The following is a 24,692-nucleotide window of genomic DNA, read 5'->3' as shown; positions in this document are numbered from 1 at the left end:
AGCTCTTCTTGCTCAGGCACAGCCACTGGGCTGCAGGACCAGTCCCATCGGGGACAAGCTGCCTGGTGCTCCGGCCTGTGGTGCTGCCCCTTGTCCCTCGGGCACACTCTCGGGGAGAGACCCTGCAGCCTCTGCCGGGATCGTGACCTCCAGAGGGCAGTGGGAGTACCGGGTGAGAAGCAGGTGCCAGGGCCGGGCGAGCAGGCCAGACACTGCACTGGGGGAGGGGTTGCTGCTTCTTTGGGACCCGCCACCGGAAGGCTTGTGTGAGCAGCCACAGCGAGGTGCTCATGTGGGTGGACGGGAAGGACCAAGGAGTGCTCTCCTCTCCTCGCCCTTGGCAGCACATCCTCTACCAAGGCTATTTTTCACAAAGGGAGCCATTTCTTTTAGAATTAATTCCAAACACTAGAAGTCACAGCCAACCTGCGTGCTCTGGGGAGTCTCAAAGCTTTGACGTCTCTGCAGACATCTCTGATCTGTCATAACACTCTTTTTGGCTCCCCTTGAAAAAGTACCCTCAACTCACCTCTTCTCAACATCGTCAGGCCCGTCCCTCTGCTCCAACCCACTGCCAGCTCTTGCCTGCCTCTTGGTTGTCTCCCTGCATCTGCCCGTGTCCCCACTGTCAACACGCAGCCAGCAGGCCCCGCCCTCCCCCATCACCGCCCCCCCCCCCTTTGCCCCTTACCCAACTCCAGTCCTGCTACTTCCCGCCGGGCCCACCGTGTTCACTGGGGCCTTTTCTCTGGGTAGGTGACTTTTTTAAAAGGGTTGTTTTATTCTCACTCAAGAGAGAAGGGAAGAGGGAGTGGTGGGGGGAGAGAGGACCCCCTGATGGGCTGCCTCCTGCATGCGCCCGGCTGGGGATCAAGCTTGAAACCCGGGCGTGTGCCCTGACTGGGAACAGGACCGGCGATCTGATCTCGGGGTTACAGGATGACCCTCTGACCGACTGAGCCCCACTGGCCAGGGCCGGGCATGTGATTTTCTCACTGCTTGTCCTTTGACCTCTCTGGTCCACCTGCCCATCTCTTCCAGGCTCTGCCCCTCACAGTCCTAGTGCCCTTGGACTTGGCACTATCTCTGTACATCCCTAGTCTAGTTTGTCTACTGTCTTCCACTGTTAAAAACCAACTTTCATAGGAAAGAAATATTCGCTCCTTGCTGTGTTCTCTGTGCCTGGGACAGTGCCTGGCTCACAGTGCCTGCCCAGCAAACGCTCTGTGGAATAGGCAAGGTCAAGGTCGACTGGATCCTGGACCGGAACAAGAGACAGCAGAACCAAACTCAAGGCTCAGTTTAGGTCACAGGCCTTGGTGAGGTTTGACAACTACAGAACTGAAACTGATTTTTAAACACAAGCTCCTTTCATTTTCCTCTTCTAGCCGGGAAGGTCACACATCAATGTGGAGCACGGGGTTGAAGGGAGGAGGCGGAGCAGCATGGCCTCCAGCGGCCGCCCCTGCCCTGCCTGTGAGGTTACCTGTGCTTGGCTGGGACTCTCTGAAGGCACAGCAGGTGAGAACGCCCAAACCCATTTTTTAAAATTTAATAAATGCACTATTCTTAATGATGAGGCTGAGTCATTATTGGAGTTAATAAATTCTGTGCAAAATGCCTCTGCACCTGCCTAACTCCCTTCTTTTTTCAGGACCACTGTCTGGGGACTGGATGTAACCCGATACCTGGGCTTTCTCCAAGTCTGTCCGGTGTCGGCCAGTGCAGAGACAGACACCCGAGTGAGGGGCCTCGGAAGAGGGTGGGGCAGGGACCTGGGGCAGGGACCGGCGGCTGGGGGGTAGGGCAGCCCAGGCCTGGCTACCGCAGTTGGCTCACAACCAGAGGTGAGAGGCACCAGCCCAGAGGGACCCCAGTGCTCACATCAGATCACTTCCTCACAGGTAGAACTCTTGATAAATTCCATCTTTTCACCTCCCATGTGCCTCCTCCCAACGTCTCCCAAGCTGTGGCGTTGGGCGGGTGAGGGCCTTCCCCGCCTCCACACTTCCCTTCGCCCTCACATTGCCCAGGGTGAGTCCACATTCCATCAGGAAAACGATCCCATCCACTCGAGGCCTGCGAACGGTGCTCACTGGTGGCCACCAGCCCTGGCCCCCCAAAGGGAGGGGTCAGGAGGCGTGTCTCTGGTGAGCTGCTTGTTTCTGTCATAACCATTCCCGAGTTGCTCCGGTTGTTTCAGAGCACAAGTCAGCACCCCTCACTGGCATCCCAGCCCAGCCAGCCTCCTGGGGCTGGTGCGTGGGGTGTGGGGCAGCAGCAGGGCCCCGGCAGAGGAGGCCTTCAGGACCAGAGCGTGCTGCAAGTCTCGTCTTGCTGAGGCCTGGCACGCGGAACCTGAGCACAGCCAGCACCATCCAGGACTGGCTTCCCCAGAGCCCAGGTTCCTCCGGAGCTGTGCTTTGAGAGCTCGGCTTACAGCATTCAGGACTTTAATGCTCATTCGCCGCTTTTAACGACAGACCTTCTGCAAACATGCATGTGTCTGGATCTCCTCTGTCCCCAGCCCTGGGATCACAGCCCATACAGGCCCCGCCCTTGAATTACGGGGGTTTTCCCCCCACAGGGGTAACTCTATCCCTTGTAACTGGCAAAAGAAGGGAAAGGCAAAGCGCACTTCTCAGCAGCTGCTGCCCAGAAGACAGAATCCCTGGCTTTAGCTGGTGCTAACCCACCCGGGGCCCACCCGCTGGCCCTGGGAGAGGCCTCGCTGTGCTGGTGCTTCCAGACCAGGCTCTCACCCCAGGTGGCCTCACAACTACGGATGAGCCTGGGGGGCCAGCGGGTGACAGAGTGTTGGTGGGAGCCACAGGTGCCCAGCTGACGGCAGCAGGACCAACTGATGGGACCACAGCAAATCACAGGACAACTGTGTGACAAGCGATCTGCCATTTTAAAAATATAACATTTATTGCTTAGATGGTTTGATACAGAACAGCTTTTCTTCTCATTTTGAATTTGAAAGTACTATACAACTGAATACAAAGAGGAACAAAAGTACCAAAACTAAACTTGTGATTCTGTTCATGTGGCATAAACCAGTTTTGTACATAATATGTAGCAGCAGTTTTTAAGTTCCCTTTAGAAAAATATGAATTCTACATACTTATTATTGTTTCCTGTTTAATGCATGGGCTGAAATCGCTAGGATCAACTTCCTTCTTGAAGAAAAGAGAGGAGAAGAAAGACAAACAGAGGGTCGAGGGTAGGACGAATCTTTCTGAAACTGGCAACCGACTGTCACGTAGCTTCCCTGGGGCTGCTGGCGAAAACAGCCGCCTGGGTGTTTTGTTTCGTTTTCACAGCCAGAAGTCTCATGTAGTGATTGAATCTCAGCACTGTGTCCACAAATCAAAGAGAAAAACAAGAGAGAAACTTGCACCTCAAAAAACTTTTCAGAAGATCCATATATATATATTTTTTGTAAAAGCCCTGAGAGGAGAAAGAGAATCAAACAAAATGTATAGAAACAAATTAGCTGGACATGCAACTAAGCTATGATTCACCCAGAGTTTAAACAAATCACAAATTTCACAGTTTAATACAGGGGAAGGGGGCAGAACAACAAACAATACATTTCTCAGCCTCACTAATAAAATGTGGCAAGACCTTATTGACTAAGAGGGCACAGAGGAAGGCTAAATAAAGCTTTCAATCAATAGTGATTATTGCGGGCGGCAACCCCCGCTGCACGGCTGGGGCGGTTCCTGCTGCATCTCACTGCAGCATCGAGTTAAGTCACGGCTTCTCTCCACAATGTTGTGAGTTTTAGCGTGGAGAGTTGCAAAGGAAAACAAAACAAAACAAAACAAAACTAGAAACCCCAAATAATAACAACAAAAAGAACAACAATCGTCATAAAAAACAAAGGGATGCATGGACTGGCTGTTTTAACTGAGCAGACCACACTGGGTGTGAAGTGACACAGGGATCCTTGGTTCTGATGTGCATTCACCTAGAGCAAATAACCACCTCGTTCTGAGACTGGTTCATACATCCCTAATACAGTTAAAAGTTTTATATATACCTCGACTTCTTTCCTTTCACATGCAAAGATATCACTTCCCATTAATTCAAGACTATGTATCTTCCTTTGAAGTCTGGGTGGTTGGATTTTGGCCACCAGCAACTGGTGAGGAAGTGGGAGAAAAGGGTCCGTGTGCCTCTGCTGCACACTTAAGAGTGTGAAGGAGGTGCACTCAGGGCCCTGGGGAGGGAGGCAGGGGCACTCGGGGGTTCCCCGGGGGCGAGGCAGGAGGGTCTGAGGGGTGGAGCAGCACAGAGAGCCCGGCAGCACTAGGCCTCGGCGTCTTGGGGGTCCCAGCTGCAGGCCGGATGCTGAAGAATCTCAGCTACAGTAGGATATATTTCTTTTCACTGCTGGCACCTGCAGCGAGGGAAGTCTGTTGCCTGCATAGGATGCTTAAAAAACAAAACAAAACAAAAAAACAAAAAACAAAAAACAAAAACAAAACCAAAAAAACCCTGCCTTTTTTCACCCGGGGGTTCGTTATTTCAGAAACTAGAAACGACGTTTATTTTCAAGCACCAATCCCAAATCGCAGGAAGGTAAATATAAATCTATCTATGTCTTGTCTTCAATCTTGCATGTGCAGTTTTATTACCAGTAGTAGTATTTTCTCGCTTTGCAAATGACAGTAGCACACGCGGGGAAGGCTGGGCTGGGTTTGGCAGAAGACCAGTGAGTGGCAGGTCTCCTCACGGCCTGGCTTCCTCGGAAGCCCCGGGCGCTGTGCCCTCCTCTCCCCTCTGAGCTGCTCCTCAGCCACACGTGGAGAACCTGCTGGAGTCTGCAGTCACGGAAGAAAGGCTTGTCTGAGTACAGTAGAAGAGCTCCCACCCTCGGGTGGCAAGGAAAGCTACGGGCAGATGCTTATGCGTGACCCAGGCACCCAGGTCTCCAGGACAAATATTGCCCATTTGTTTCTGCTGACTGCAGAGACCAGCAAACTGATGAACTAATAATAATAATAATAATAATAATAATATTAATTATATATATACCGAAAGGGGGAAACCAGATACATGACGTCTGTGTGTGTTCTCCATACATTAAGTTGCTGGGGTAACTCTTCTCTGTAAGTTAAGAACAAATGTCTTGAGTGTCTTGAACAGAAAACAGCTTGTCTAATGCTGAAAGAGTGGGAACAGGTATGAGGTGGATGCTAGAATCTGTCCTGGTTTGAGCCTGAGCCAAACTGGGAACCTCCATCAACGACACTCTGCAACACCCAGGACGAAGTTACAGCTCCACCACCACATAGCAGACCAAAAAAAAAGTCTATTTTAGAAATGAGCATTTTATCCACATTACCCCTGGTAATTTACATGAAATTCACATCACTTTCTTCCAGTTATTGGCTGTGGGTGTCCCAGGGCACGTTTTTTCTTCTGCTTCTGGCTCACAGAACAGACATTACTATCACAGACTTGCTGAGTTGAGCTCTCACACAGCAACACAGAAGGTCACGTTGATGCTTAAATGGAAGGTTCTCTCCAAATAATTCATCACAATATTTGCTTTGTGTTTTAAAGTCATCTGGGACAATACAACATCCAGGATGACACTGAAGGACCGGTAAGTAGTTAAGGCACTCGAACTGTCTGTGCTGGTCTCCTGCGCAGGCACCGAGGGGGCGGGCCCTCTGCGGCTGGCCTCTCTCCAACAGCGGAGGGGCCCCCAGGGAACCTGCTGAAACGTCGATTTGGGGCACTGTGCCCTGCTGCCTGTCTGTGTGCCGGGGCAGCAGGGGCCATCACTCCATCCCCAGCAGTGGCGAGGCGCCGTCGGTGGCCAGGCCGGGGTGGGCAGGGCCCTTGCCATTCAGCTCCAGCAGGTCTTGCACGAGGGCCACCGGGCTCTCTGGGTCAGGGTCACCCTGAGGCGCCTGCTCCTTGGGGCTGCCCGGAGGAACGGCCTTGGGCGCACCCCTGCCGGCTTCAGCCTGCATGGCACTAGCCGTCCGACCCATGGCCCGGTCCTCCCTGCGGCTGGTGTCCTTGGCCAGACTGTCCTTCCGGCTCCGGGTGACAGCCACATGGTTGCTGGCGGGCAGAGCCAAGTCGGCCTCGTTCTCCGAGACAGGGTTGTTGCCACTGTGGGTGGACTCGCTCTCACTGTCCTCCTCACCCCGCTCGTCCTTGTCACTGTCCTTCCCGTGATGTCTGGCGTGCCTGGCTTTCTGGTGGACCCGCTGATGGCGAACCAGGCTGTGCTTCAAGGTGAAGGTTCGCTCACATGTCTGACATTTGTATGGCCTTTCTCCTGAAGTAACGAGGGAAAGATGTTAGGGCTGTTAATGGTAAGGCCACCAGTAACACCTCTTGGCTTTGCCCAAGAGCGGCTGTGCGGGAACGTCAAGGGGCAGCAGGAGGTAGGGGTCAGGACTCCGTCTATGCAGGGAAACCCTCGTCTGAGCTGGCAGCATGGGGAAGCAGACATGGCAGGCACCGGGCATGGCTTCCCTTCTCCCTCCATCGCTTCACCCAGGAGCCAGCGCCTCGCAGAAGGACAGCAGCGGCTCCCTCCCGCAGGGGCCGCCCCCCTGGTCCCGAGGGCTCTACCAAAAGTGGTACCTCCTCCGTCAGAGGCAGGAGACACTGTGTGTCCTGATATCAAGCAGCTGGGGCTCCCCTTTGGCTCGAATGCCAGGCCGTGAGCAGCTGAGACCCCCACCTGCCAGGGGTCCAAGAAAACCTCTCTGGAGGAGGGCCGGCCCCAGAGCCCTCCCAATCCCCAGCCCGGGGCAGAAGGGACCGACGACGAGGTGGGGCAGTGTGTGGGCAGCATGTGCGTGCACCCTGCTGGCTGGGAGGCAGGAGGAAAGCCCATCTCAGACCAGGGTTTGTCCCCTCGTCCCAGACTCGGGGGGCAATATGCTTGCATCTCTTTGCTTCGTGAGTGTATCAAGGTCTCCTTCTTTCTACCGACACTACAGCCTCTGCTGCGGGGTTTGCAACCTCAGCCCCACACCCATGAGTCCCAGGAGGAGTGAAAACAGACTGGCCCCCCTCCAATGGGCCTACAGCCCAGACAGGAGAAGCCCCTCACGGGCAAACTTCCCACCTGAAGGCTCATCGTAAGATAAACCCAGGAGCCTCCAGAGCCCCAGAGAGCACCTGACCCTGCCACCTGTTCTCCAGGCCGCACCGCCCAGTCCTTCCAGGCTCAGGACTTGGTAACACCCTGGGCCCGATGCAGCCCTCGCCCCCACTCTAGGGACAGGAAGAATGCCGCTCGGGAACCGACGGAGGTGTTCTCAGGAAGAGCGCTGCTGAGGGCCCACCCCACGGCCCCGGCAGGAGCCTGTCTGTTTCGGGTGCTCAGGAAACAGCTCCTTAGACTCCCAGTGTGCAGGGCTCGTGGGGCACATGCGCGAGCTTTGCCACTTCTCTCTGCCCCTGGTCGCTGTTCTGCTTCTTTGTCACTGCTTCTGGGGAAGCACGTCCTCCAGACAGGTGGGCCAGAGGGAAGAGATGGAACCAAACTCGTCCCCACTTAGCAGGCTGGGGAACGGGCCCCTGCTCCGGAGAGAACCCCAGCTCCCTCCCCCACCCGAGGCCAGGCCGCCCTTACCCGTGTGGGACCGCATGTGCCGGGTCAGGTCCTGCAGAGACCAGAACCTCTTGTTGCACACGGTGCAGACCTTCTTCCTCTTGTCTGCCTTGCTGGACACACTTCTGGAGGTGTCTGTCTTTGGCTTCTTGTCATCGTCACTCTTCTCTGAGGACTTCTTCTCAGCTGTGCCCTCCCCATCAGAGGTGCCCTCAGCCTCCTCACTCCGCTTCTCTGACCCGCCTTCCGACATGGCCTCCCCCTCGGCCGGGGGCTCAGGCTTCTCCTCCGGCTCCAGCGCAGGGGTGACAGCAGCGGGGACAGGCATCGACCCCTCGGCCACCCCACTCTCACTCTGGCTCTCCCGCGGGAGCGCACTCTCTTCCCTGGGCACCTCACGGCCATGGGCCTTCCTGTGGCGGCTCAGGGTCCCGAGGAACTTGAAGCTCTTGCCGCAGGTGTTGCAGGTGTGCTTCTGGTCCTGTGGGGCCGGGCCTCCGCTGCCCACAGCACCCGAGCCCCCCTCGGCCAGCTTGAAACCCATCAGCTTGCTGGCAAGATTGAGATCCAGGCTCTTGTTGCTGACTGTGTCTTCCTCCGGGCCGTCCGCGTCCTCCTCCCTGTCCTCTGCACTGTGCCTCCCCTCAGCCTCTGGGCTCTCCTCGGCTCCCCGCTCCTCCCCATCCACAGGCTCAGCCACTCCCTGAGTCAGCTCCTCTACAGGGAGCTCTTCTTTGACCTGGCTGGGCTCAGGGGCCCCCTCGGACCACGGCTGGTCCTTCTCCCGAGAGGTGAGGTCCAGCACTTCGCCTCCTGCGGATGACGCCTCCACGTCCGACTGGCTGTCTGTGGGGGCAAACACAGGGGCATGGGCTGAGACCGAACACCATCACACATGCCCCTTCCAGGGGCTCTGTTGTGACTTTCAGCTGGACCCACCCCAAAATGTCACCCCTTATATCATCCCTCAGGGCCCAAATGAATCTGGGGTTAATGTATTTATAAAAGGCAGAAAGTCCTCCCACATACACACAGGCTGGGGTCACAGGGCTGGCTGTGCTCCCCCTTTTGCCCACGGGTGGCGCCGGGCGCCCTCCCCTGCCGCACGCAGGGATGCTCAGGCCCCAGGGAGGTGTGAGCGACTGCGGGCAGCACAGACAGAAGGAATGGCGAGAGGAGAGCTGGTGCATTCCAGAGAGTCACAGTGCGAGGGAGGCTGAGGAAGCCGAGCTGTAAGTTATTTCTGAATGCAGAGATTATACAAACATGCAACAGACACAGAACTACCCCCAAACACGGTGTCTGATGACGGAATGGACCGAAATGCTATGGTACCTGCTCCTGCCTGACGCCTAACTTCCACACGGAGTTCTAAAGCAAAAGGAGACGTGTGCGCACTGGCCAGCCTCCCTGGCTCCTGTCAGCGCCCCACACAGGGAGCAGAAACATCTCTGTCACTTGATTTGTTCCTGCTTGTCCACTCTATAGAGCAAAACCAACGACACAAAACAGACCCGAAGGATATTTATCACCTCCCTTTGGGTGGGACAGGGCTTTACTGAGCTTTTAATCACGTGCTAGAGCAGTGAAGCTGTCTGCCAAGACCTACTATTTAACTACAGATCTGATGCCCAATTTATTAGGCTCATGAAAGTTGCTGTTTCACAGCACATACATAAGATGCACCCCCATCATGGGAGAGCCCTGATTACGCAGTGCGTGAGCCAGTGGACTTGCGGTTTGCCCGGACCCTCCCTGGACGGATGTGACGTCCAGCCACGTCCATCACTCTGACTCACGTGCTCGCCCATCTGCCAGCACGGTGGTCCTGGGCTCGGGCGAGTGACCTGGCGTCGGCCCTCTCGGGGCACACCTGCCTCGGGCTTTGGTGAACCTACCACCGTCTGCTTGGCACCTGCTGACATCATTTCCTCGGTTTTATTCTGCCTGTGCCACTTGGCAGCCACTGTCTGAGTATCTCAAGAGGTTTCAGAAGGAAAACAAATAATTATGGTGTGACTATAAAATTTCTGACAGTGATTTAAAAAAATTATCCACAAGTTTAAAGAAGATGAATCCTGAGCTATACATACCAAGGCCTAGGCCATATGCTCAGGATAAACCAGGTGCTCATTTTCTTGAATCATTCCGATAAAGAGCATTTAGTAAATGGATTTGGGTACAAACTCTTCAGTAAAAAAAAAATACAAGACACTCAGTTTCTTGCTTGTTGGCTTTGTAATAGTTACTAAATAAGAGGCTTAATCTCTGCTTACTTCCTATTTGCTCCAGTACATTCTAGGTTGCTTCTCCTATTAATTTCTTTTTTTTTTTTTTACTAAGGAACATGAATTATTTTAAATTTCTATTATAGAATATATTAAGATGATTGTGGGAAAAAAATCATAATGAATTCCAAAACTAAACTCAAGTAAATATACTAAGATTAGATCATTCTAACTCCTGGGTCTTTCTTTAGTGTGGGTAATGGAGCATTCACCCTGAATTCAGTGAAAGGCCAGCCAATTTCTGGTGAACAAAGGGGCTTGGCTGCGCTCTACCAAACTTCCACTAGGGGGAGGGTGTTAGCAGGGCAGCCTAGGCCCTTCAAGGACCAAGCAACCGTGATTAGTGATTCTTGGGAACAATAGGCTTCACCTCTTCTCATCATCTCGTGAATATCCAGTTTATAACTCCAGGTCCTGTTTTGATCCCTGCCCTCCTCCACCAACCCACACTTCCAAACAGAGGTAGCCAATGACTTTTACAAGCAATGCTACCTACCTTAATTTAACGCCTTATTTCTTTGTCCCTATCCGTCCCTCTCGTGGTGCTACACCTAAGAACATTTCTGAGGCAGCAGACAGAATCTGGACAGCACTGCCTCCTCCTACAGGAAAGTGGGGACCTTCCATGTCAGCTCAACAGTAAAGTGTCTACTGTCTTCTAGAAGTCCCAAGTTACTCAGCTGACGTGAAAAAGCACCAACCTACATACCTAACCTGAGTGGGCAGGGGCAAGGCTGCTTGGGTTGCTCCGACTGTACTTCTCCCACCAAGAGGCACCTGGGGTTTCTGGGCTGCTAAGCGGAGCCAACCATTATGGGACAGTTCAAAACATTTCACATTTATGCCAATTTGAAAAGTCACATGTAGGTGCCCACAAATATGAAAGCTCCTAAAGGCATCATCTGAGGGAAAAAACATGCAAGAATTCCCCAAGGGTGAGGTGAGCCCGGGTGCCTCTGCCTGTGAGAAATGAACACAGCGGCCCAGTTCAGCTCTGAATGAGCAGTGTGCCCCTGTGAGCAGAACTGCTCTCCCACCACAGCCTTTCCCGCGTTCCTTTGGGGAAGATCTAGGGTGTATTTTTGTGAAAGACCTCACGTGATGGAAAAAGTCAGACCTACGTTATAAAACATGTTTAGGGACTTGGAGAAAATGCAACCCAGGCGTATAAACCTAGAAATCCCCTCCAGAACCTCCTTGGTCATTTCCTGCCTTTGTTTTTTTATGGTCTTCCTCTAAGGCCCCACTTTCAACTTCATGGGAGGGACGGCCCAAAGGAAACCATCACCCCTCCATCATGCTCACCTGGTTTGAAAACTTCTTGAAATCACTGAACTCCACCTCCCAAACCCCTTTCCTCCCCTTCTTAAATCTCAGTCCCCTTTCTTAGCATGGATTGTGGCCACAATGAAACCAAACGTATATTTTCTCTTTGCCGGTCTCACATTACAACTTTCAGTGAATTCTCTTTTTCCAGAGGCTTTTTCCTTTAAAGAAAACCTACAGGGTGGAGGTGAGGAAGGACTCTGACGGGACTTGGAAAAACGAACTCTTAACTGCAATTCAAAAACTAAGCACACCACAATATAAAACTTGGTACTAAACCAAAGCTAAGATACAAATTCCAATTAGCTTGGTGTCTGCGGGCTTCTATGGCAGTCTCCCCCTTAGGCGGCAGCGGGAGTCCCAGGCTTGGTGTTGCTCAGTGTGATCGAGAAGGTGAATTCCATGTGTGCATCCAACACACGGTTACTACTCTTTAAGACCTGTCTGTGGAATCTGGAAGCCAAGGGTACCCCTCGACCACCTCGACTCTCTGCGGCTCACCCTCCTTTGGAATCACTGCGGGTAGAAAAGAATCACATAGCCACTTTCTGAGCCGGGCTGCGGCCAGGTCACGCAGCACCCGCTGTTAAACATTAAGAGCAGTGGTTCTGCCAGCATCGCTCTGAGTTTCCTGGGGCTGAACAGCAGATCACCCACCACCTCTAGCTCAAGGGGATCCAAGTCACAGCGAGATTCCGTAGGCGTCCACATCTTTCTTTCCTCAAAGATCCTGGCAAATTACATGGGAATGCGAGCTAGGGGTGGAGCCAGCAAACTGGCCTACATTCTTACACCCTTAGAGGGTTTGATTTTAACTAAAGGGCCTGGCAGTTCAAGGGCTTGTTTCACTAGGGCTCAGTGGGAGGTATGAAGTTCAAAAAGCAGAGGGTTCCAGATCACATCCTCTTCCTGGACACGCTACCCATCCAGATGTCCCCCTCCCTGAGTAAGTAACTGAGATAAAGGATAAGGGGGCCTGAGAGTCACGTCCACACTGCCTTGGGGGACGACTCCCAGACAGCAGAGCACCCCATCTCCGCCCAACTCTGGAGAAAAGCACGGGACAGAATTACAACCCCCCAAAAATACATCTGGGGGGATCTCATCAGCTCCAAGCAATGGAACATCAAGCTTTCAGGATTTGCAGAACTGAATCCATACCAGTGAGACTGTGATTAACCAACAGCCAGGAACCTGTGTGTCTAAGTGACCTGCAGGAGCCCGTTTGTGTATTGTCTCGGGGTGAGAGTGCCGAACCCCAGCAGCTGCAATAACCAATGTACTGAATAGAGAACATGAGTAAATACAGAAGCTGTAAGGGGGAAAAGGTGGCAGGAGACTCACTGGGCAGCTGTTAATTGCTCTGTAGGGGGCTGGAGGAAGGAAGCGCATATCAGCACAGGAGAATAATACCCGGATTCAGGTCAAGCAGAGATGTGATTAAGGAAAGGACATGCAGAGTGCTTTTTCAAACAAGACAAAGTTTTGTTTCACTGGGAAGAGAGTTATTGAAAAGGAAACACCACACCCCGCCGTCCCTCACAAGGGCTGGGCACCCCTAGTCCCTGCAACACCCTGACATCTGTGAGCCGGTCCCTGCTCAGCAGGGTCCAGCAGAGGCTGGGCTTGAGGAAAACACCCCAAGCCTTTAAGGTCGTTGCTGTGTTGCTACCAGGAGCTAAACCTGTACACCCTCCCTCATGTCCCACCGCCAGTGGGGCCCACGGCCTGAGCAAAGAGGTCTGCTGGGAGGGTGGCAGGTCTTCCCTAGCAGTCAGAAAAGTAATAATCTAGGGGCACTGCCATGGTGTCCCCCACCCCCACCCGGCTGCATGCTCCCAGCCCTAGCCAGGGCCCACCTTCCTGGACTGTGCAGTCCTACAGGGAAGTGGCAAAGGCAGCCCGCCATGCTTCGGAGGGCTGGGGCTTGCTGGGAAGCTCAGCAAGGTTCACCTGGCCAAGCGGCCAGTTCTCCTGTGTCCCTGTCCTTCCCACCACCTGGAGGCACTACCTGTGCTGTCATGGGGTCCAACAGCACTCCCTTTGCACTGGGGGAGGAAGCACTACCTGTGCTGTCATGGGGTCCAACAGCTCTCCCTTTGCACTGGGGGAGGAAGCACTACCTGTGCTGTCATGGGGTCCAACAGCTCTCCCTTTGCACTGGGGGAGGAAGCACTACCTGTGCTGTCATGGGGTCCAACAGCACTCCCTTTGCACTGGGGGAGGAAGCACTGCCTGTGCTGTCATGGGGTCCAACAGCACTCCCTTTGCACTGGGGGAGGAAGCACTACCTGTGCTGTCACGGGGTCCAACAGCTCTCCCTTTGCACTGGGGGAGGAAGCACTACCTGTGCTGTCATGGGGTCCAACAGCTCTCCCTTTGCACTGGGGGAGGAAGCACTACCTGTGCTGTCATGGGGTCCAACAGCACTCCCTTTGCACTGGGGAACAAGCCCATTTCTTCTCAGGGAGCAGTCGGTAACTCCGTGTTTGCGCAACTGGTGGCGTTCACAGTTAGATTTGGTGGAAAAGAAGGCATCGCATTTTTGACAAGGGAAGGGTTTCTGACCTGAAGCAGGAAGAAAAATAGATATTTATCTGGCTTTCCACTGCAGTAAAAAAGTTGCTTTCGATTCATTTTCCTGGGATCATTGGCATTTGCTTCTCCCTCCTCCACCCCATTCTTTTAAGAAAATAAACAAAACACATTAAAAAAAAACAACCCTGAACACAAACAAACAAGCCAAACGATCATCTTCTCTTAGTCTGAGTGGGATGGAATGAATGTTTTTTGACTTCAAAATACTAAAACTGAACAATAAAACCAAGATACAAATGTTTAAACAACAGTATTACAATTAAACTCTTAAATAATTACAAGTGAGTGAAGGGATTTTAGAGCACAGCAAGAAAACATGTATAGTTTGTCCCCGGGAGAAGAGTTTTGAATCATTTCTAGCATTGCAAGTACTACCACACAGGCTGGAAATTCCACTGGACGCCCAGCCCTCCTGCAGGAACCTGGAGCCCCTGCAGGGGGCCCCCCCACCCCCACAGAGGGGGGCGGTGAGTTCTGCCTTCCAGGACTCCTCCTGTCTGACTTGACTAGACGCCCTGCAGTGACCTCTGCTCAAGGTCACTGTGTCCCTCAGTCAGCAAGCCAGAGGAGGTCTGGTCACTGCATAAAAGGTTCTTTGTTCTGCTGCTTTAGGCTCTGGCTAGTAGTAAATAAGTGACCAACAAATCCTGAGTCTGCGTTAGGCTATCGTATGTTCCACTCAACGGATCGGAGAGAAGTCACTGAAGAGCCCCCTGTCCCACCCAACTCCACTATGGGGCCACCTGCTGAGAGAGGGGCGTGCCCTTCCGTCTCTCCAGGAATGACCTGCTTTGGTTTGCCTTGCCTCTCCTTTTTTGGGGATTCCTTTTGTGCGGTAAACATGTTTCAGAGTGCAAGCCGGGCTCCTCTGCAACCTGTGCCTGGTTTGCATGATGGGTGTGAAGTGAACAGCAAGAACCAGAGCACAAAGTGTGGACAGGGAGAGGGGCAGGGGAAGGAAGCGACTGGGTGGGCCTCGAGAGAGAGAAAGGGGGGTAAGTCACTTACTGTATCACTGGGTTCTTCTGTTCCCCCCCATCTCCAGATTCTAAGATCCCAGGTTTTTATTTTACGAGATAAAAGGTTTGTGTACTAGCAAACACAGATTCAGAGTGGCAGCCCAATCTGCCTGTTTTGTAACCTTGGGAACGCCACAATCAGACACATAGACAAAAAACTGTACTTGAAAAATAACTAAATAAAATTAATAATAATAAAAAAAAAGAAATGACAGAAAAAAAAAAGCCGCCATATGATCTAGCAATTCCATTTCTGGATGTTTATCCACAGAAAACAAAAACAGTAGTTGGAAAAGACATCCACCTTATGTTCACTGAAGCATCACGAGAAACAGCCAAAGTAACAAGTCACCTAGATGTCTGCCCTCACATGAAGTGGTACTCGCAAGGAGCATGAGGAAATACAGAAGCTGGATGGGGGAGAAAGGTGGCAGGAGATGCCCTGGGCTGCTGTTTGTGGCTCTGGAGGGGCCGGAGGAGGGAAGCGGGTATCTGCACAGGAGAATATACATGAGTACACACACACACAGCAGAATATTATTCAGCTAAGTGATATAAGTCAGACAAAGACACATATTGTATGATTTCACTTAGATGTGGAATCTAAACAAAGCAAATGAATAAACAAGACAGAAACAGACCCACAGAGAACAAGCTGATGGTTGCTAAAGGGAAGGGGAGTTGGGAATGAAAAATAATCATAAAATAATTTTTAAAAAGCATGATGCTAAATGCCATGCATGAATCCAAACTGGATTACAGACTAGAAAAAAGTAGCTCAAAAGGACACTTTTGGGTCAGCTGATGGAATTTGATTATGACAATTGGGAAAAATGAAGAACTGTCAGGAAGGTCAACCTGCACTGTTTATTTAGTTTTCAAGATTTTCTTTATTTATTTTTAAAGAAAGGAAAAGGAAAGGAGAAAGATAATATCTAATCAATGTGTGGTTGCCTCTGGCACACCCTCAAATGGGGACCTGGCCTGCAACCCAGGTATGTGCCCTGACTGGGAATTGAACCAGCAACCTTTCCGTTTACAGGCTGGCACTCAATCCACTGAGCCACACCAGCCAGGGCAGCAACCCTGCACCACTCAGACACCATGAACGAGGCCTGAACCAGTGCAGGTGCACGAGCCCGGGCACTCACTGCAACGGACACGGCGGCTCCCGGGCTTCTCCGAGGGGAAGGAGGCACCAGGGTCATCACCTCCCTGCCGCGTAACTCCTGAGGTGCCAGTCATGCCGAGAGGGCTGCTGTGGGACCCAGCACCACGGAACCCCTGCCCGGCTAAGTCCAAGCGTCAGTGCTAATCAAAGAAAGGGGCTGTTCCCCCCGTCTGAACTGACAGGCTCTTGCAGGCAACGGTTCCAAATCACCCGTGGAACTTTTCAAAAATATGGATGCCTGTACAGATGAAGTATTACAGAATTACATCTCTGAAATCTATATAATTTTATTAACCAATGTCATCCCAATAAATCCAATAAAAAGTAAGTAAGTAAGTAAGTAAATAAGGGGGGAAAAGAACCAGATGCCTGGAACAGTCCAAGACCAGGGAATCAGAAACCCAGGGGTGGGGACAGGGGTGGAACCAGTTCACCTCTGCAGAGCTCAGTCGGCGGTTTCTGCTAATATTATAAAACAAACAAACAAAAAATCACGCTTTTGCATAAAGACTAGCTTTAAAAGCATTTTAAATTGAAAATAATATTTAATTATTTGGACTGTTTTAAGTAAGAAAAAATGCTTTTGCGCTAGCATTTTACTGTGAAAAGGCAACGTCACAGCGTCTCTGAATGAGGCTGGAGAACAGGGAGAGCTCTAGGCCAAGAGCAGGACACGTCCGAGGCTGTGACTATGAACTGTGTGTGATACGGCTCTTCACTCCAGACAGAACAGTCGGTTTCTTGCTTCTACCTATTACACGATTTACTCTATAATATTTAATTTGGTAAATGTCTCACTTTTATAACTGGGTTGGACAGCCAGGATAAAGATTCCCATGATAAAGATTCATATTAATGCTAAATTCAGACAAGAATTCAGTGACACCAAAGTACTGCATCAAATTATGAAGATCCTCAAAGGGACACTAACAGGAGTCTTTAAAAATTCACATCTCATTGCATAAATCTTACACTTTAAATGGCAGTGTGCTTTTTGACTGCATGGACAGAGGAAAATATGAGCTCTTTCAGTGTTTTGTAACTGCACAGGTTTCAAACTTGTTGACTGGTAATCTACATGGAAAGTATCAAATGATTTTATTTACTTGGCACTGCCACAAATTAATGCTTTAGCAAGGATGTTTTAAAATGTGCCTGTAACCACAAGGAGTTACGTTTGTGCCAGGACCTGAGACAGCCCTCCACCCACATTGGTAAAAGCCATCGCCAGCCAGTTCTCACTCTCACAAAACAGCCAGACAAGGAAAAGAGACATTGTGTACTAAACAGGGCGATCTGGCAGGCACCGGGGCAACGGAGAGCAGAAGAATGGACACTGAGAATGAGGTTCATGATGTGGCTCCACACCTCACACTTCCCTCCGCCATCCCTCCGCCCATGTGGGGAAGGGCTCTTTCTGTGTTTGCCGAGGTGCACGTCGGGTAGGGCTGGCTCGGTGAAAGGGCCAAAGCTGCCACTTAGGAAAGTTACAAGCAGCCAGATACACTTGGTGTCAGGAGCGACTCACACATTGAGGTTTGCACATCTTACTGATTTTAACTGTGATGTCTGTGGCCCATGAGCGGTAGGTAGGAGAGATAAGTGGGCAGGGACCCAGGCTGGTAATGAAAAAGTGTTAAAACCAATGGTGAGAAAGTGAGTAAGCCAGGATCCCAGAACGTGGGAGCTGGCAGGCACGTGGTCCTGGCCCCTTCGTGCTGTGGGGGAAAAGGCAGTAGAGGACAAAGAAGGTGAGGACAGGGCGGCAATGGACTGGTGTGCTTCTGGCACTCAAGTCCTCCACCTGTAGCCTAAAAACACACAAAATACTCACAAAGGGGAAAAGGAAGGAACAACGAACTGCCCTCCCCCAATGCTGGCCAGGCAGATAAAGGTAAGGAACCAGGAAATGTCCCTGAGCGACAGGACACTGTGGGTTGGGTGAGGAGCGGAGGCTGGGAATTCAGCTGCAAGTGGAGAACACGCCAAGGGGATGTGCAATCTGACAGCCAGTGCCAGCTTCCTTGTAAGACACAATTCCTAGAACCTGAGCCACACAGAGAGAGGGCCGAGACCAGGTGCCCCTTGCCCACAGAAACATTAAACCCCTAGTTGGACACTTAACACCTGCTTTACCCAATGCTGCCCATCTGGGTGGTGGGGTAGGCTGGAAACATATCTATGAGACAACAGACAGACACAATGATAACTCTGCATTTGCTGAGTGGTCAGGAGAAAGCTGACTGGCAAGATACAGACATAGTTCGCCCATGTGCGATCTAAAACTGGAGGTTGCCCAAAGCTTCTGGCTGCAGTGCAGCTAGATTTTAAGGCTACAATGAAAACACGACAACAAAAACAAACCTCTTCCCTGTGTAACACTTGTTTGCGAGATCATCTCGGAGTCCATGTTAAATTTCCCTTTCGTGTGAGCCTTTGGCTTATTTGAAAGTTTCTGGAGGGAGAAGGTCACAGAAAGCTGGGGAGCCGGAGACAGGCAGCTCAGAGATTCCTCAAGAGCAGAGTCGCCTACCAGAAAGACGGCAGTCTCAGGGAGAGGGGGTGGACTGGTGGCTTCCCCGGCTCTGTCCAGTGCCAGCACCTGATGAATGGGCAGCGTTCTAACACAGCACCAGGCACAGCCAAGTGCTCTCTGTAAAGGGATTTAGCAGAGGTGATGGGCAGATCGTAGCTGAGAGCTAAAGCAGTGACACAGCAAAGGAAGTTGACAGCCTGATGGGTGCTGACCTTTGTGTCTGTGTGTGGCTCACACCCTTCCGTGGTCATTAGTCTCTGCTAACAGCATTCTGGTCCACATCTGTCTTCCAACCTCTCCCTTCTCAGACCTGTTCAGAGTTCCTCACCGGGCATGTGCAGGCATGAGGAGGGCGGAGACATGGACTGTACTTGTTCAGAGAGAGGACCAGCAGCCACACTACCCTGACTGTGGGGAACTTGCAGGGATCTTGACCTTGGCTTTGAACTCTAGCTCTGCTAATTGTTCATTGCTCATATGACCATAAGCAAGTTGGCCTTTCTAAACCTCCACTTCCTCATGGCAAAATGTGGACATCATCGCCCTCATGGGAGAATGAGGAAGACTAGCTCTGAAAACCTTCTCTACCAACCCTGAGTGCTCCTCACAAGGGTCAAGGCCTACAGCCTCACTGCAAGAACACAGTGTGACAGGATGTCAGGGATGGGCCTAAACAGACAGCCACGACAGGTGTAGGCACAGCACGGAGAAGTGGCAGAACATGTTTCTATGTACCCGCCCTCCCTACCCTGTCTCCAACAACCCTCCCATCTTCCTTGCTTGGTTTCAGATGCTGCCAGATTTTAAACCAACTAGACAATTTTTGGCATTCAAAAGCCATGCAATCAAAATGACTGGATTCACAAATGGGAACTTGTATCAGACATCTTCAAAGACATGGGCATGACTCTTGAAAGGAGTTCCTGGCCTCAGCAGTCCTCCTGGGGAGACCGACCGTTTGCTAGGAGGAGAACGTCCAGGAATAAAAGGCTCATCTGAGGGCAATGGGCATGGGATCCACCTACTGAGCGCAGGACTCCCAGCTGGAGGGAGGAGGTGGGGAGGCTGACCGTGAGGGGAAGAGGGAGGCGGAGCATGAGCCACGCTCACTGTCAGGTCCAGACCACCTGCCTTCTAAAAAGTGGGAGCAGAAATACTCCCTTCTCCAGACTCTGCAGGTGACCAAAAGTGTCACCCGAAAAGGGTAGCAAGACAGACCGTGTGGGGCAACTTCTCTTTAAGATGCATATCCTCTTCCCAACTGCTCCCTTCATCAGAACTATTACTTCTCTGTTAGGCCTCAGTGGTTTCCGATGGAGATAACTGACAGCCTGAAAATGCAGCACACACTTCACAAGCCTAGGAGTTCTGGTTCCTGTTAAACAAGTCTTCTGGGGACATGCTGGCCTGACATGCCGTCACCGGATACCACCGCCCGGAGAGAAATGCCACATCTGCGTGACCACCAGCCTTAGAAAGACCCCACAGCTTGCGCTCCCCTCCCACCCCCCCTCTGCATCCTCTCTGCCCCTGCAATTCACGGGAACGGCCACCCTGTGTGGGCTTCTCCGAAGCTTCAAGTGATGACCAACCCGAATGAAGTGTTTCTACCTGGGTGACGAGCATGGCCTACACCCTGCTCCCACCACTGTCCCCTCACACCACCACAAGCCTCCTCACCGCCTAGGGTTGCAGACCTCGCAACTAGAAATACAAGTCACCCAGTTACATCTGAATTTCAGGTGAACACCACATAAGTTTTTAGTATATCCCAGATACCGGATGAAAAAATATTTATATTAAAATTATTTGTCATTTACTTATATGAAATTAGAATTTAATTGGCTTCCTGTAGTTTATCCGGCAATTCTGTACCACATACCATTTTATTTGGTTTTAGGTACTATCTGGTAAATATCTGGGTTATCCAAATAGTTAAAGGTGGAGGATCCTGCCCAACTTACCCTTTGTTCAATGACACAAACCCTGTATAATTATGCAGTACATTACAATGGAGAGTTGCGTGGTCTTAACACAAAGTCCCGTTTCTCCCCAGCTGCCTCCCACGGGTAACCACGTGGATGACCTCACTGCAGGGATGGGATGCACGGCAGTGAGTGACTGATGGGTCTGGGACCATCTGTCACCTAAGAACCTTACTTTTTACACCTCCCCTCACCAGCAGCCCTCAGAGGGCTCACACAATAGGAACCCGTCATTCTGGTTACGTGAGCACATGGCCTCCGCAGGCAACCCCCCTGCTTCTGAGACTGAGGAGGAAGAGAAACTGGGAACAGCGCCACGAGAAAAGGGTCTCACACTTTCAAACCACTCCTCACTCTCCCTCTCACCCGGGCCAGTCTCCCTGCCGGGAAGTCGCACCCACAGGCTGGTGGGCTCTTACCAGTGTGTGTCAGCATGTGCCTCTGGAGGGAGCTGGCCCAAGGGAAGACGCGGGGGCAGTGGGGACAGTTGATCTTCTGCAGGCAGTTGGCGTAGGAGTTCCGCTTTGCCCTCAGCAGCTTGTCTTCCGGGGGGCCGCCCTGTTCTTCATCACTGGGCCCATTGTGGTCAGTGGCAGCGCTGGCCGCCTCGTCCTGAGCATCATCCTCCGCTGTCTGCAGGAATGGACTGAACTTGTTGGTGTCTGTGGTGGCCAGCATCTTCTCAATGCTGGCAAATTCCCCGCTGGAGTCCAGGTCCACCCCACCACTACTGGTGCGTGGTCGGCTCCTCAGCCCCCTTTTCCGGCCCCTCCTCTTTGACAAGCCGACTGGCCCCTGCTCCGTGGGCGAAGCCTCCTCTGGACTGCTGGCAGCAGTGGGTGGGTCGCTGGGTTCTTTTGGGCTGGTGGTGTTGGTGGGGGCACTGGCCGCTTTGGCGACGGTGTCTCCTAAGCTGTCCGAAGCTGTGGTGTTACTGCCAGTGCTTGTGGGCCCTGGGTCAGCCACCTTGGTTTTCAGCAAGGTGGGGGCTGAGGACACAGATGAGATGATCTGGGCGATGGAGGCCAGTGGGGGAAGCTCTTCTGTCACCGGTGGCTTTGGCAAGAGCAAGGGGGGCTTGGGACGTAGGGGCCGCAACAAGGCCGGGCTGCTTATGAGGGCGGAATTGCCCAAGAGAGGGGAGCTGTTGATGACGGCTGATGGGTAAATGGGGACAGCGACCTGAACGGAGCCCTGCAGCGGCTGAGCATGGCTTTCTGGAGCAGTGGCTGCCGAGGCTGCTGCTGAAAGGGCCAAAGGTTTTTCCAAGATCCCGCTGGGGCCCAAGGTCACTGGCAGAGTAGGGCACAGGGGTGGACAGGGAGAGGATTGCTCCCTGCTCCCTGGTTCTTGCTCAGGCTTCTTGGCTTCACCAGGAGCAGCAGAATCCTTGTCTCCTCTTCTGAAGTTCTTGGGGACAGACAGGTCAATGGGCTCCATGGAGCAGTCATACGGGGCTGAGGAAGAAGGGCTCAGGAACAAGGCTGTGTTTTCCTGCTTCACTTGGACCAGGGCCAGGCCCTTCTGGGAGAAGTCCAGGGGCTCATTGAAGTCTACTGAGAAGTTGCTGGTGGGCTCCAACTTGATGGTGACATGGGGGGGTGGTGGCTGGGTGGGGTTCCCATGAAGATAGCCGTTCTGGGACTCCAGGAAGGTGGCAAGGGATCTGTGCTCACCAAAAGCCCCGCTGCCCTCCTCCATCCTCCCCGAGGCTTCGGCAGAGGGGGTCTCCTTGGGGCTCAGGCCATCCGCTGCCAGGACGTAGCTCTCAATGTCATGCTCTGGCACGTGCAGGTGCTGCTTAAGGATGTGGTGGATGCAGTTGCGCTTGGCTGAGAAGGCGGCGCTGCACTCCTTGCACTCGAAAGGCTTGTGGCTTTTGGGGTAGCTGCCCAGGCCGGGGCCACAGTGCGAGCGCATGTGGATGCGCAGGGCGCGGTAGTGCTTCAGGTCCTCTCCGCACAGCCGGCACACTGTGTCTGGGGAACAGAAGGCATCTACCATCTCAGCCGCGCTGCTGGTCACATACTCGATGTTCTTCTCAATGTCCTTGCGGGTGGCCTTGAGGTGCTTCTTGCGCAGGTGCCGCTCACAGTTGGCCTTGACAGTGAAGGGGTAGTGGCAGATCTTGCAGATATAGGGCCGCTCACCGCTGTGTGTGCGCAGGTGGCGGATGAGCGCAGCCTTGTCGGCTGCAATGTAGTCACAGATGTTACACTGGTAGGGAGAGATGCCCAGGTGGGAGCGCACGTGCGCACGCAGCACCCCCGAGAAGGCAAACACCTGGTTGCAGAATCGGCACGGGTAGAGCACCTTGCGCATGGCTGGAGATTTCTTGCTGCCGGGACCCGTCATGATGGCCTTGAGGTCTCCCTCTGTGATCTCCTGCTTGATCTTGGTGTCCATGCTCAGTGGCAGCAGGGCCTCAATGATGCTGTCCTGCTCCAACTGTGTCTTCATCTCCGCCTGGGCCGGTAGCTCCATGCCTGGCTGCTGCAGGAATAGCTGCATGGCCGTGTGTGGCTGGGCCCCAGAGTTGGCCTGCAGCAGGTGGGCATTGGAGGCCACCTCCACTGAGCCTTTGAGGAGCTTCAGGGGTGGCGGGGGCAGGCTGGGACTGATACAGCCGGGGGAGGCCTGCTGAGCATTGATGAGAGGGGGTGGTGTTGAGGTGGCTACCACTGTCCGTGGTGTGACCAAGGGCTTTGGCTTCAGAGGGGGCATGTGTTTGAAAATCGCCTGCAAAGGGGTGACAGGGGCCTTGGATAGAGGTGGAAGACTGATCTGAGGGGGTGCTGAGGCTGCCATCTTCAGGATCTGCTGGATGTCAGCCAGCTCAATGGCCGACTCCCCGGAGATGGGCTTGACCACAATACTACTGTCAGGCTGGATGATGAAGCCTTTTTGGAAGGGCTGCAGAGACAGGTGCTTCATGTTCTCCTTGGTAGCTGGGAGGACCGTGAGAGAACCGCCCAGGGAAGAGGCTTCAAAAGGAGACAGCCTCAGCATGTTGGTGCAGCCAGGGTCCTGAGGTAGCTGACACTTGAGTGTCTGGAGCTGTATTGCTTGGTTGTCATCTGGCAGGGGCTCCTCGGCCAGGATAGGCCTGACATCTTTGGTGTGCTGCAGGCCCAGCAAGGCCAGGAAAACCTTCTGGTCCAGGGTGTCACCAGATACGATCTTGGCTTGCAGCCTTTCCCGTCCCTGGTCCCCAGTGATGTGGGACTGCTTGTGCAGGGTGAGCGAGGACAGCATGGGGAATGCCTTGTCACAGACGTCACAGACAAAACGGTGCTGCTCGCTGATGCTCCTGCGCAGGTTGGTCTCACACCAGGCCTGCAAAAGCAAGAAAACAGAGAGGAGGATTTAAAAATCTTCACCAAACTGAGATGCAGAAAGTATCTGTTGCATGGCTGCCCCAGGATCCAGCTTTCTCCTCAATGTACATGGAGCTACCTTTCCCTGATCACTAACTCCTGGATTGAATTAAGGAAAAAAAAAACCCCACAAACACCTTAAGAATCATGTTTCCTTGAATGACATCAACTTCCAGGATATCTCTGCAGACAAACAATGAGGTATAGTGAAGTAATAATACCATAACGGCAGGATTTTCCTTTTAAAAACAGGTGCCCTGCAACCGTGGGGACTACCTAGCGTCAGTGGAGAAGCAGCTGTCTCTGTGCTGTCAGGAGAGGGGGGAGTGCCACCTGGGTTATGTGGGCGCACACAGACGCGTGCCTACATCTGGAACTGAACTTGAGGCTTACGGATGGTGAGAATTTCATTCACTTATCTTCTATCTCAATTTTTAAAAAGACTTTATTTACTTGTATTTTTAGAGAGAGGGGAAGGCAGAAAGAAAGGGAGAGAAAGAAACATCGATGTGACAGGTTGCCTCTCCCACGCCCCCAGATGGGGACCTGGCTTGCAACCTAGGCTTACGCCCTGAGAGTGATCGAACCTGTGGCCTTTTGGTTCACAGGTCTGTACTCAATCCACCGACCCACGCTAGCCAGGACTCAATTTTTAAAAATTTGGAAAAAAAAGTAGATTCAAAGTTCTTTTAGCAGGTGCTTTATAAGCATAGAATATATATATAACTCAGGTTAATTAAAGACCCAAAACATTTTTTACAAAAACTGTAATGCTGAAAAATATTTAGCTTGAAA

The 24,692-nt window shown here is 52.4% G+C and overlaps 1 protein-coding gene across 6 annotated transcripts in view; it reads right to left on the bottom strand.

The window, feature by feature from the left end:
• Positions 1-2,907: 2,907 nt before the first annotated feature.
• The window catches only part of RREB1 (ras responsive element binding protein 1), a 180,435-nt gene continuing 158,650 nt past the window's right edge, over positions 2,908-24,692 (bottom strand). For 5 of the 6 annotated variants that reach the window (XM_037158663.2, XM_037158662.2, XM_037158660.2 and 2 more), the window contains 4 exons: positions 20,940-23,856; positions 13,615-13,779; positions 7,619-8,443; positions 2,908-6,307 (listed from right to left, as the gene is read on the bottom strand). In XM_037158663.2, the coding sequence (XP_037014558.2) occupies positions 5,799-6,307; positions 7,619-8,443; positions 13,615-13,779; positions 20,940-23,856 (4,416 nt within the window). In that variant the 3' untranslated portion in view covers positions 2,908-5,798. The remainder of the gene's footprint in view (positions 6,308-7,618; positions 8,444-13,614; positions 13,780-20,939; positions 23,857-24,692) is intronic. The other variant, XM_037158667.2, reaches the window with a different exon arrangement.

Source organism: Artibeus jamaicensis, unplaced genomic scaffold (genome assembly GCF_021234435.1).
Source record: "Artibeus jamaicensis isolate MK-2021 breed Jamaican fruit bat unplaced genomic scaffold, CSHL_Jam_final contig_335, whole genome shotgun sequence".
NCBI classification, from domain to species: Eukaryota; Metazoa; Chordata; class Mammalia; order Chiroptera; family Phyllostomidae; genus Artibeus; species Artibeus jamaicensis.
Note: the sequence above shows the minus strand (reverse complement) of the source record. Positions and strands in the feature narration are given on the sequence as shown.